We start from the raw sequence: 13,020 nt of genomic DNA, 5'->3' as shown, positions 1-13,020 counted from the left end.
GCGGGAAAGGGGCAGGAAAAAGGGCAGGAAAGGCGGGAAAGGGGCAGGAAAGGCGGGAAAGGGGCGGGAAAGGGGCGGGAAAGGCGGGAAAGGGGCAGGAAAGGCGGGAAAGGGGCGGGAAAGGCGGGAAAGGGGCGGGAAAGGGGCAGGAAAGGCGGGAAAGGGGCGGAAAAGGCGGGAAAGGGGCAGGAAAGGCGGGAAAGGGACGGGAAAGGCGGGAAAGGGGCAGGAAAAGGCGGGAAAGGGGCAGGAAAAGGGGCAGGAAAGGCGGGAAAGGGGCGGGAAAGGCGGGAAAGGGGCGGGAAAGGCGGGAAAGGGGCAGGAAAGGCGGGAAAGGGGCAGGAAAAGGCGGGAAAGGGGCGGGAAAGGCGGGAAAGGGGCGGGAAAGGCGGGAAAGGGGCGGGAAAGGGGCGGAAAAGGCGGGAAAGGGGCAGGAAAAGGCGGGAAAGGGGCAGGAAAAGGCGGGAAAGGGGCGGGAAAGGCGGGAAAGGGGCGGGAAAGGGGCGGAAAAGGCGGGAAAGGGGCAGGAAAAGGCGGGAAAGGGGCAGGAAAAGGGGCAGGAAAGGCGGGAAAGGGGCGGGAAAGGCGGGAAAGGCAGGAAAGGCGGGAAAGGGGCGGAAAGGCGGGAAAGGGGCGGAAAAGGCAGGAAAGGGGCGGGAAAGGCGGGAAAGGGGCGGGAAAGGGGCGGGAAAGGGGCAGGAAAGGCGGGAAAGGGGCAGGAAAGGCGGGAAAGGGGCAGGAAAGGCGGGAAAGGGGCGGGAAAGACGGGAAAGGGGCGGGAAAGGCGGGAAAGGCGGGAAAGGGGCAGGAAAGGCGGGAAAGGGGCGGGAAAGGGGCAGGAAAGGCGGGAAAGGGGCGGGAAAGGCGGGAAAGGGGCGGGAAAGGGGCGGAAAATGCGGGAAAGGGGCGGAAAAGGCGGGAAAGGGGCGGAAAAGGCGGGAAAGGGCGGAAAAGGCGGGAAATGAGGAGAGAAAGGCGGGAAATGAGGAGAGAAAGGCGGGAAAGGGGCAGGAAAGGGGCGGGAAAGGGGCGGGAAAGGCGGGAAAGGCGGGAAAGGGGCGGGAAAGGGACGGAAAAGGCGGGAAAGGGGCGGGAAAGGCGGGAAAGGGGCAGAAAAGGCGGGAAACGTGGGAGAAAAGGCGGGAAAGGGGCGGGAAAGGGGCGGGAAAGGCGGGAAAGGGGCGGAAAAGGCGGGAAAGGGGCGGGAAAGGCGGGAAAGGGGCGGAAAGGCGGGAAAGGGGCGGAAAAGGCGGGAAAGGGGCGGGAAAGGCGGGAAAGGGGCGGAAAAGGCGGGAAAGGGGCGGGAAAGGCGGGAACGGCGGCGGCCCCTCACCGGTTCTGCTCCTCCAGCTTGGCCAGCAGCTCCAGCTCGTCCGGGCTCAGGTTCTCCGAGTCGGACGTGGGGGAGCCGCCGGGGGCCGAGGGCGCGGCCGAGGGGCCCTCGTGGGGAGAGGAGTCGGGGCTGGCGGCCGGAGAGGCCACGGCCGGGCCGGGGCTCACCTGGGCAAGCAAATCCCACGTTTCAGGGGAAAATCGGGAATTCCCACCCCCAAATCCCACTTTCCGACCCCCAAATCCCACATTTCAGGGGAAAATCTGGAATTCCAACCCTAAATCCCACATTTCTGCCCCAAATCTCACATTCCCAACCCAAATCCCGCATTCCCAATCCAAATCCCGCATTCCAGACCCAAATCCCACATTCCAACCCCAAATCCAACATTTCAGGGCCCCAAATCCCACATTTCAACCCCAAATCCACCATTCCAACCCCAAATCCACCATTCCAACCCCAAATCCCACATTTCAGGGGAAAATCCGGAATTCCCACTCCAAATCCCACATTCCAGACACAAATCCCACATTCCTGACCCCAAATCCCAAATTCCAGACCCCAAATCCCACATTTCAGGGGAAAATCCGGAATTCCAACCCCAAGTCCCACATTCCCAACCCAAATCCAACATTTCAGGGCCCCAAATCCCACACTTCAACCCCAAATCCCACATTCCAACCCCAAAATCAACATTTCAGGGCCCCAAATCCCACACTTCAACCCCAAATCCCATATTTCCAGACCCAAATCCAACATTCCAACCCCAAATCCCAAATTCCAGCCCAAATCCAACATTCCAACCCCAAATCCCAAAATCCAGACCCAAATCCCACATTCCCAACCCCAAATCCCACATTCCAGCCCCAAATCTCACATTCCAGCCCCAAATCCCACATTCCAACCCCCAAATCCCACATTTCCAACCCAAATCCCACATTCCAACCCCCAAATCCCACATTTCCAACCCCAAATCCCACATTCCAACCCCAAATCCCACATTTCCAACCCAAATCCCACATTTCAACCCCCAAATCCCACATTCCAGCCCCAAATCCCACATTTCCAACCCAAATCCCACATTCCCAACCCAAATCCCACATTCCCACCCCAAATCCCACATTTCAACCCAAATCTCACATTCCCAACCCAAATCCCACATTCCAGCCCCAAATCCCACATTTCCAACCCAAATCCCACATTCCCAACCCAAATCCCACATTCCAGACACAAATCCCACATTCCAGACACAAATCCCACATTCCAGCCCCAAATCCCACATTTCCAACCCAAATCCCACATTCCCAACCCAAATCCCACATTCCCACCCCAAATCCCACATTTCAACCCAAATCTCACATTCCCAACCCAAATCCCACATTCCAGCCCCAAATCCCACATTTCCAACCCAAATCCCACATTCCCAACCCAAATCCCACATTCCCACCCCAAATCCCACATTCCAACCCCAAATCCCACATTCCAGCCCCAAATCCCACATTCCAGCCCCAAATCCCACATTCCCACCCCAAATCCCACATTCCAGACACAAATCCCACATTCCAGCCCCAAATCCCACATTCCCACCCCAAATCCCACATTCCAGACACAAATCCCACATTCCAGCCCCAAATCCCACATTCCCACCCCAAATCCCACATTCCCGCCCCAAATCCCACATTCCAAACCCAAATCCCACATTCCCACCCCAAATCCCACATTCCAGACACAAATCCCACATTTCTGCCCCAAATCCAACATTCCAACCCCAAATCCCACATTCCAAACCCAAATCCCAAAATCCAGACACAAATCCAACATTTCAGGGCCCCAAATCCCACATTTCAACCCCAAATCCCACATTTCCAACGCCAAATCCAACATTCCAACGCCAAATCCCACATTCCAGCCCCAAATCCCACATTTCAACCCCAAATCCCACATTCCAACCCCCAAATCCCACATTTCAACCCAAATCCCACATTCCCACCCCAAATCCCACATTTCCAGCCCCAAATCCCACATTTCCAACCCAAATCCCACATTCCAGCCCCAAATCCCACATTTCCAACCCAAATCCCACATTCCCAACCCAAATCCCACATTCCCACCCCAAATCCCACATTTCAACCCAAATCTCACATTCCCAACCCAAATCCCACATTCCAGCCCCAAATCCCACATTTCCAACCCAAATCCCACATTCCCAACTCAAATCCCACATTCCCACCCCAAATCCCACATTCCAGCCCCAAATCCCACATTCCAACCCCAAATCCCACATTCCCAACCCAAATCCCACATTCCAACCCCAAATCCCACATTTCCAACCCAAATCCCACATTCCCACCCCAAATCCCACATTCCAGCCCCAAATCCCACATTCCCAACCCAAATCCCACATTCCCAACCCAAATCCCAAAATCCAGCCCCAAATCCCACATTTCTGCCCCAAATCCCACATTCCAACCCCAAATCCCACATTCCAGACCCAAATCCCACATTCCAACCCCAAATCCCACATTCCAACCCCAAATCCCACATTCCCAACCCAAATCCCACATTCCCAACCCAAATCCCAAAATCCAGCCCCAAATCCCACATTCCAACCCCAAATCCCACATTCCAACCCCAAATCCCACATTCCCACCCCAAATCCCACATTCCAACCCCAAATCCCACATTCCAACCCCAAATCCCACATTCCAGACCCAAATCCCACATTCCAACCCCAAATCCCAAATTCCAGCCCAAATCCCACATTCCCAACCCCAAATCCCAAAATCCAGACCCAAATCCCACATTTCCCAACCCCAAATCCCACATTCCAGCCCCAAATCCCACATTCCAGACCCCAAATCCCACATTTCAGGGGAAAATCCGGAATTCCGACCCCAAATCCCACATTCCAACCCCAAATCCCACATTCCAGACCCCAAATCCCACATTTCAGGGGAAAATCCGGAATTCCGACCCCAAATCCCACATTCCAACCCCAAATCCCACATTCCAACCCCAAATCCCACATTTCCAACCCAAATCCCACCACCCCAAACCCCACATTTGGGGCTGGAAATGTGGGATTTGGGTTGAAATGTGGGATTTGGGTTGAAATGTGGGATTTGGGTTGGAAATGTGGGATTTGGGTTGGAATGTGGGATTTGGGGCTGGAATGTGGGATTTGGCGTGGGAAATGTGGGATTTGCCCGATTTTGCCTCAAATTTCAGCTCCGAACCCGGGAGCTTTTAACCAAAATCCCCATTTCTGATCCCTTTTTGGGGTTTTTTTTGGGGGATGAGAAAAAGCTTTTGGAGAAACCAAAGAATCCTGGAGGAGGGAAGAGCTCGGGAAACAGGGAAAAATCCCATTTTTTGGGCTCATTTTGCCCCAAAAAAATGGGATTTAAGGTTTCTCTCGTTAAGGGGATCTCGGAATTTCGCTAACGAGGAGCAAAAGCCCTTAATTACCTTTAATTCAGCCATTAATGAACCTCTGGAATTCCCAATTCCTGCCCGGATTTGCTGCTTGGGATCAACCCAAATTAAGTTTTCCTGGAAAAAGAAGAAAAATGAGGATTTCCTTTAAAAGAAAATGAGATTTTGGGGTGGGAAAAGGGCCCCAAGTGGGATTTTTTGGGGAAAAAAATGGAAAAGCCTCGTTCTGACCCAAAAATGAGGTGGGAAAAAGGAAAAAAGCAACGGGGTTGGGATGGGGAATGGAAAAAGAGGAATTCAGGGAATTCGGGGTGGATTTTTGGGGAGAAATCCTTGGTTCTGGGAGCGGAGGAAGCCTCAATTTGGAGGGAAAAAAGCAAAAATTTGATGGGAAATGGACAAAAATGTGAAGAAAATTGGGGAAAAAAAGGGGTTGGAAATGGGGGAAAAGGACCCAAAATTGGGATGGCTCCAAAATTCCCCAAATTCCAGCACTTGGCTGGGAAAGAAATCCCGGATTTGGGCTGGAAAAGTGGGAATTTCTCTGCTTGAGCTCCGAAGTTCCCAATTTTGGGGGATTTTCCCCCATTTTTGCAGCTTTTCCGTGGTGTTTTCTGCCTTTTTTGTCCTTTTTTTTGCTTTTTCCGTCCTTTTTTGCCCATTTTTCCCCTTTTTTGTCCCTTTTTTCTCTGTTTAAATCCCTTTTTTTCCATTCTTATCCTTTTTCGCCCTTTTTACCCCATTTTTGCCCATTTTTATTTCTTTTCTGCCCCTTTTTATTTCTTTTCTGCCTCTTTTTCTTCCTTTTTTGTCCATTTTTCCCCTTTTTTGTCTCTTTTTCCTCTAAATCCCTTTTTTTCCATTCTTATCCTTTTTTCACCCTTTTTGCCCCATTTTTGCCACTTTTTATTCCTTTTCTGCCCCTTTTTATTTCTTTTCTGCCACTTTTTCTTCCTCTTTTGCCCATTTTTCCCCTTTTTTGCCCCTTTTTGTATTTAAAGTCCTTTTTTTCCATTCTTATCCTTTTTTCACCCTTTTTGCCCCATTTTTGCCTTTTTTTATTCCTTTTCTGCCTCTTTTCCACCCTTTTTTGCCCATTTTCCCACCTTTTTACCCCTTTTTCTGTTTAATTCCCTTTTTTCCCATCCTTATCCTTTTTTCACCCTTTTTGCCCCATTTTTGCCACTTTTTACCCCATTTTTGCTTCTTTTTATTCCTTTTCTGCCACTTTTTATTCCTTTTTGCCCATTTTTCCCTTTTCTTACCCCTTTTTCCGTTTGTTTAAATCCCTTTTTTCCCATTCTTATCCTTTTTTCACCCTTTTTACCCCATTTTTGCCTCTTTTTACTCCTTTTCTGCCACTTTTTATTCCTTTTCTGCCCCTTTTCATTCCTTTTTGTCCATTTTTCCCTTTTTTTACCCCTTTTTCTCTGTCTAAATCCCTTTTTTTCCCATTCTTATCCTTTTCCATCCTTTTCACCCCATTTTTGCTTTTTTAAACTTTTTTTCTCCCCCTCTTCATTCCTTTTTTGCCCGTTTTCCCCTTTTTTTGGCCCCTTTTTCTGTTTAAATCCCTTTTTTTCCATTCTTATCCTTTTCCACCCTTTTTACCCCATTTTTGCCTCTTTTCATTTCTTTTCTGCCCCTTTTCATTCCGTTTTGCCCATTTTTCCTTTTTTTTGCCCATTTTTCCTTTGTATAAATCCCTTTTCCCCATTCTTATCCTTTTTCCCCCTTTTTGCCCCATTTTTGCCTCTTTTTACCCCATTTTTGCCTCTTTTTACCCCATTTTTGCCTCTTTTCATTCCTTTTTGGCCCATTTTTCCCTTTTTTATCCCCCTTTCTCTGTCTAAATTCCTTTTTTTCCATTTTTATCCTTTTCCCACCCTTTCTACCCCATTTTTGTCTCTTTTTATCCCTTTTCTGCCCCTTTTCATTCCGTTTTTTGCCCCATTTTGCCCTTTTTTGCAACTTTTTTTCTGTTTAAATTCTTTTTTTCCCCCTTCTTATCCTTTTTCACTCTTTCTGCCCCATTTCTGCCACTTTTTATTCCTTTTCTGCCCCTTTTCATTCCTTTTTGACCCATTTTTCCCTTTTTTTACCCCTTTTTCTCTGTCTAAATCCCTTTTCCCCATTCTTATCCTTTTTCCCCCCTTTTCACCCCATTTTTGCCTTTTTTTATTCCTTTTCCGCCCCTTTTTATCCCTTTTCTGCCTCTTTTCCATCCTTTTTTGCCCATTTTCCCACCTTTTTGCCCCTTTTCCTGTTTAATTCCCTTTTTTCCATTCTTATCTTTTTTCACCCTTTTCACCCCATTTTTGCCACTTTTTCTTCCTTTTCTGCCCCTTTTCATTAATTTTTGGCCCATTTTTCCCTTTTTTTACCCCTTTTTCTCTGTTTCAATCCCTTTTTTTCCATTCTGATCCTTTTCCCACCTTTTTTACCCCATTTTTGTCACTTTTAACCCCATTTTTGCCTCTTTTTATTCCTTCTCTGCTCCTTTTTATTCATTTCCTGCCTCTTTTTCTTCCTTTTTTGCCCCTTTTTACTCCTTTTCCACCCCTTTTTACGAATTTGCTGCTTTTTACACCTTTCCCTCCCTTCTTCACCTTTTTCACTCCCTTTTTAGCCTAAAAAACCCTTTTTTACCCCATTTTTGACCTTTTCGTTCCCCATTTCTGCTTTTTCCACCTTTTTTTCCCTTTTTTGTCCATATTTCAAGGGGTTTTTTTGCATTTTCCTGCCCTTTCCCACCTTTTCTCCCCCTTTTTTCTGCCTTTTTCACCCTATTTTTGCCCCATCTCAGAGGTTTTTCCCCCATTTTCCCCCCTCTCCTCAAAGTTCCTCAAAACAAGGATTCACCCCCAATTCCAGCAGCGATTTTTGCACTTTCCACAGAGCACAAACCAACCAAAACTCCACCAATTCACCCCAAAATCCCAACTAAAGAACGGAAAAAGACACAGAAAAAGCCAAAAACCACAAATTCAACCCCAAATATTCCAACAGGACCCCCAGCTGCCAAAAAAAGCAGGAAAATGGATCAAAATGGGCTCAAATCCCAGATTTTCCTGACACTGAGGAAAAGCAGGTGGGAATTTTCAATCCCCCCGAGTCAAAAGCGACCCAAAAATGGGGAAAAACCTCCAATTTCACCCCAAAACGCAACAAGGAAACCTCCCCTCCCCTCCCCCCACCTGAATTCCCAAACGGGGGATTTTTTTGGGGCAAAACTCCCCAAAAACACCAGCGGGGAAGGGGAATTTGGTGCTTTACCCAGCACGAAATCGAGGGCAAAAAAGCTCCAAATTGGGATTTTCCGCCAAAAATCGCAGCTTCCAGCTCCCAGCCAGGCTGAGGCGGCCGGAAAAGCAGCAGGAAAAGGGGAAAAAATTCCCAGTGGAAGGAAGAATTTGGGGGAAAAAAGTGGGAATTGAGGAGGGGTTGATTGACAGCTCCCGGCAGAGCCAAAATCCCGGGATTTGAGCCCAAAGGAGAGGCCGGGCCGGCACAAAGGGAGAGGGGGAAGCCCCAAATCCTTCCCCAAAATTGGGGGGTCAAGGAGGGGAAATTCCCCCTCCCCTCAATCAAGATTTGGGGATGGAATTTTGGGAGGGGGGGTCCAGTTCTCCTTCCCCCCCTCCCCCCAACTTTGTTTTTAACCAAAATCTCGCGATTTGAAGGGAAAACGAACCCAGAGAGCCCCAAAATGGGAGGGGAGAAGGAGACACCCCCCCCCCACCCAAAAACCAGCTTTTCCAGAGGGGGGGAAAAACCCCAAATCGCCCCAAAATTGGGGATCCCGTTCATGGCCTCAGCCTGGGGGGGGCATCGCAATCCCCCCCCCCAAAAAAAGGGGGACACAGAAGGACCCCAAATTCCCCCATATTGGGGTGACCCCCCCCCCTTAAAGTTCCCCCTCAGAGCCTGGGGGGGTTTGAGGCCAAAACCCCCAAAAAGGGGGGGGCACCCCAAAAAAAAACCCAGAAAGGGGGGGCACCTCAAAAAAAAACCCACAAAGGGGGGGCACCCCAAAAAAACCCCAAAAAGGGGGGGGCACCCCCAAAAAAAAACCCAGAAAGGGGGGGGGGGCACCCCCAAAAAAAACCCAGAAGGGGGGGGGCACCCCCAAAAAAAATCCAAGGGGGGTCAGACCAAAAATAAACCCACCAAGGGGGGGCACCCCAAAAAAACCCCCAAAAAGGGGTGGGCACCCCAAAAAAAGACCCATAAAGGAGGGGGTCACCCCCAAAAAAAACCCCACAAAGGGGGGGGTCACCCCCAAAAAACCCCACAAGGGGGGGTCACCCCAAAAAAACCCCAAAAAGGGGGGGTCAGACCAAGACCCCCACAAAGGGGGGGGGGCACCCCAAAAAAAAGACCCATAAAGGGGGGGCACCCCAAAAAAAAACCCCAAAAAGGGGGGTCACCCCAAAAAACCCCACAAGGGGGGGGTCACCCCCAAAAAAACCCCCACAAAGGGGGGGTCACCCCCAAAAAACCCCACAAGGGGGGGGTCACCCCCAAAAAACCCCACAAGGGGGGGTCACCCCAAAAAAACCCCACAAGGGGGGTCAGACCAAGACCCCCACAAAGGGGGGGGGGTACGTGGGGGTCACTCCAAGCCCCCCCAATGGGGGGTGACCCCTCCCTCCCCTCAAGGGAGTTGGGTGACCCCAACCCCCCCCCCCCAAAAGGGTCACCCCAAGCCCCCCCCAGGGAGGCCGAACGCCCCTCAGGGACCCCCCTCACACCCCATTGGGGGGGGTCACCGCCATTCCCCCCCTCAGGGCTGGAGCCGCCCCGCCCCCCCGCGCATCCCCTCACGCTGAGGGGGTGGGATCCGCCATTGTTCAATGCCAGCCCCCCCCTTGTCCCCCCGCCCCCTCCTACCTGCGGGCCGTTGCCATGGCGACCCCCGGCCGCCTCCTCGGGGGGGCTCCGCGCCTCCCTCCCCGTGCCGGGAGCTCCGCGCCCGCCGCCATCGCGGAGCCGCCGCCGCCGCCGCCGCCGCCGCCGCCCCGGCCGGCGCTGACTGACAGCGGCCCCGCCCCGCGTCCAATCAGCGCTGGAGTTCCGCGTGTGTGCCCGCCTCCCGCCGCGTCTCCGCCAATCATAAGGTGGGGCTGCCGGGGTAAAGCTCCGCCTGCCGCGTAGGGAGCCAATGGGATGGCGCAAGGGTGTTGATGGGCAGGTGGTTTATCCAATGAAAGCCAAGGAGATGCTTGCCGCCCACAGCGCCGGGAGGGGTGTGGGGACCTATGGATGTGGGGGCAGGTGCGGATAATTGATGGGTAGAGCAGCCAATCAAATGCCGGGACTCGCTTGGAGTGGCAGCTGGCTGACAGGAGAGGACAACAAGCCCCGCCTCTCCACCGGCAGGGTGGGGTGTGATTGACAGGCATCTCAGCCAATTGGTAGGCAGGCCCAGCTGAGGCAGCCAATGGAAGCACGGGTACGAGGAGGCGTCCCGCCCTCCGGCGCTCGGCGGTGGTCCCGCCCTCCTGGGGAGATTCGCGACTCCTATTGGCTGATGGGATGATGGACAGATAGATCCTCCTATGGGGCGTCGAGGAGCCGTGGGGAGAGGGGGAGCGGCGCCATTGGGGAGCCCCAGGGGTGGGGGAGAGCGGTGAGGGGATCATCCGGGGCAGGGTGAGGGGATCCCTCCTTCCCTCAGGGATCTGGATATGGGGATATCCAGGGATGGGGTGAGGGGATCCCCAATTCCCTCAGGGATCTGCGTGTGGGGATACCCAGGGATGGGGTGAGGGGATCCCTCATTCCCTCAGGGATCTTTGTGAGGGGATCCCTCATTCCCTCAGGGATCTTTGTGAGGGGATCCCTCCTTCCCTCAGGGATCTGGATATGAGAATGCCCAAGGAGGGGGTTCCTGACTGATTCTCTTCTCCACACTCGATTCCTTTCACCTCCTCATTTTTCTTTATTTTGCTTTTTTTTTTTGTTGCATTTCCAGAAATTCCTGGCAAAAAACCTCCCCCAGCGCTGGAAAATTCGAGGGCAAAGTGAGAGGAGCTGTTTTGCTGCAGGAAAATATCGGCTTTTCCCCCAAATTCCTTTCCGTTTTGGGGGGAAAAATCCAGGTTGGAACAGGCCAGGAGCTCGAAGGGTGAGAAAACGTGAAGGGTGAGAAACGGTGAGAAAACGGGAAAATCCCAAGAATTGGGATTCCAGTCAGAACTGGGAGGGGTTTGGTTTGTACTGGGAGATACTGGGAGGTCCTACTGGGAGCAGGGACACAGCCCAGTCGCAGCACTGGGTGTTAATGGGAGCACTGGGGTGTACTGGGAAGCTGCCCTGTACAGCTCCGTGCCCTCTCAGTAACTCCCAGTGGCTTCCCAGTATATCCCAGTGCCTTCCCAGTGCCCTCCCAATCCTTCCCACTGCCCCCTGCTCCCCTCCCAGTGTCCCCCAGTCCCTCCCAGTGCCCCTCATTTATGATTTCTGGGGGTCCCACTGCTCCTCACTCCCTTCCCAGTCCCTCCCAGTCTCTCCCAGTCCCTCCCAGTCTCTCCCAGTAGCCTCCCAGTCTGTCCCAGTGCACTCAGTCAGGATCTCTGGCGGACCCCAGTGGTTCCCCTCTCCCCTCCAATGAGAGGGATTGGCACCCCCAGAGTTGATAAAGAAGGGCACTGGGAGGGCACTGGAGAGGACTGGGAGGGCACTGGGGAGGCACCTTCACCTTCCTCTTCCACTGAGCCCTCCAGAAGAAGGACTGGGGGGTACTGGGAGAGACTGGGACCTCCAAAGATCACAAATAAGGGCACTGGGAGGGACTGGGAGAGACTGGGAGAGACTGAGACCTCCAAAGATCACAAATAAGGGCACTGGGAGGGACTGGGAGAGACTGGGACCTCCAGAGATCACGAATAAGGGCACTGGGAGGGACTGGGAGGGACTGGGGAGGCAGTTGGAGGCACTGGGACATTAATGGGGGGGCTGCTGGGTTGTTACTGGTGGGCCCCCAGTTGCACCAGGAGCTCAGGAAGTGGCACTGAGGGCACTGGGAGGTGACTGGGGGGTCGCTGGGGGGTTACTGGGGGTCACTGGGGTGTTACTGGGGTGAACTGGTGGGCATCGACCCCCCCGGAACCCTCCCAGGTGCGTGGGGAGCTCAGCGAGTGCCTGCGGCACTGGGAGCACTGGATTTCACTGGGTGTTACTGGGGGTCGCTGTGTGGCACTGTGAGGTTACTGGGTGTTACTGGGGGGGTCACTGGTGTGAACTGGTGTGAACTGGTGTGTTCCCCAGGTGCACCGGGAGCTCAGCGAGTGCCTGCGGCACTGGGAGCACTGGATTTCACTGGGTGTTACTGGGGGGGTCACTGGTGTGTTACTGGTGTGTTACTGGGGTGAACTGGTGTGAACTGGTGTGTTCCCCAGGTGCACCGGGAGCTCAGCAAGTGCCTGCGGCACTGGGAGCACTGGATTTCACTGGGTGTTACTGGGGGGGTCACTGGTGTGTTACTGGTGTGTTACTGGGGTGAACTGGTGTGAACTGGTGTGTTCCTCAGGTGCACCGGGAGCTCAGCAAGTGCCTGCGGCACTCGGGGTGTTGCCTCAGGGGCCCCCCCGGGACCTCCCTGGGCGCCCTCAAACCCTCGGCCGCCCGCGCCCACCCCCGGTACTACAGCGGCACCCAGGTGGGGACCCCAAAAACCCCCCAAAAACCTCCCCTAAACCCCACCCCGGTACTACAGCGGCACCCAGGTGGGGACCCCAAAAACCCCCCAAAAACCTCCCCTAAACCCCACCCCGGTACTACAGCGGCACCCAGGTGGGGACCCCAAAAACACCCCAAAAACCTCCCCTAAACCCCACCCCCAGGTGGGGACCCCAAAAACCCCCCAAAAACCTCCCCTAAACCCCACCCCCGGTACTACAGCGGCACCCAGGTGGGGACCCCAAAAACACCCCAAAAACCTCCCCTAAACCCCACCCCCAGGTGGGGACCCCAAAAACCCCCCAAAAACCTCCCCTAAACCCCACCCCGGTACTACAGCGGCACCCAGGTGGGGACCCCAAAAACCCCCCAAAAACCTCCCCTAAACCCCACCCCCAGGTGGGGACCCCAAGACCCCCCCAAAAATCCCCCCCGATAGGATAGGGGGTCTTTGAGGGGCCGCTCACAGAGATGGGGGCTTGGGGAGAGCCCTCGCAGCCCCATAGCTTTGAAAAATCCCAAATCCCGCAGAGCACCCCCCAGTCCCATGGACACCCTCCCAGAGACCC

The 13,020-nt window shown here is 53.4% G+C and overlaps 1 protein-coding gene across 5 annotated transcripts in view; it reads right to left on the bottom strand.

Moving 5' to 3' along the window:
* The window catches only part of EVI5L (ecotropic viral integration site 5 like), an 84,185-nt gene extending 74,396 nt beyond the window's left edge, over positions 1 to 9,789 (bottom strand). For all 5 annotated transcript variants that reach the window (XM_082299447.1, XM_082299449.1, XM_082299450.1 and 2 more), the window contains exons 1-3: positions 9,662 to 9,789; positions 4,802 to 4,885; positions 1,334 to 1,500 (exon numbers count right to left, since the gene is read on the bottom strand). In XM_082299447.1, coding sequence (XP_082155573.1) covers positions 1,334 to 1,500; positions 4,802 to 4,816 — 182 coding nt within the window. In that variant the 5' untranslated portion in view covers positions 4,817 to 4,885; positions 9,662 to 9,789. The remainder of the gene's footprint in view (positions 1 to 1,333; positions 1,501 to 4,801; positions 4,886 to 9,661) is intronic.
* Between the last annotated feature and the right edge of the window lie 3,231 nt (positions 9,790 to 13,020).

Source organism: Coloeus monedula (genome assembly GCF_965178545.1).
Source record: "Coloeus monedula genome assembly, chromosome: 31".
Taxonomy (NCBI): Eukaryota; Metazoa; Chordata; class Aves; order Passeriformes; family Corvidae; genus Coloeus; species Coloeus monedula.
The sequence above is the reverse complement of the archived record's forward strand: the minus strand, read 5'-3'. Positions and strand labels throughout refer to the sequence as shown.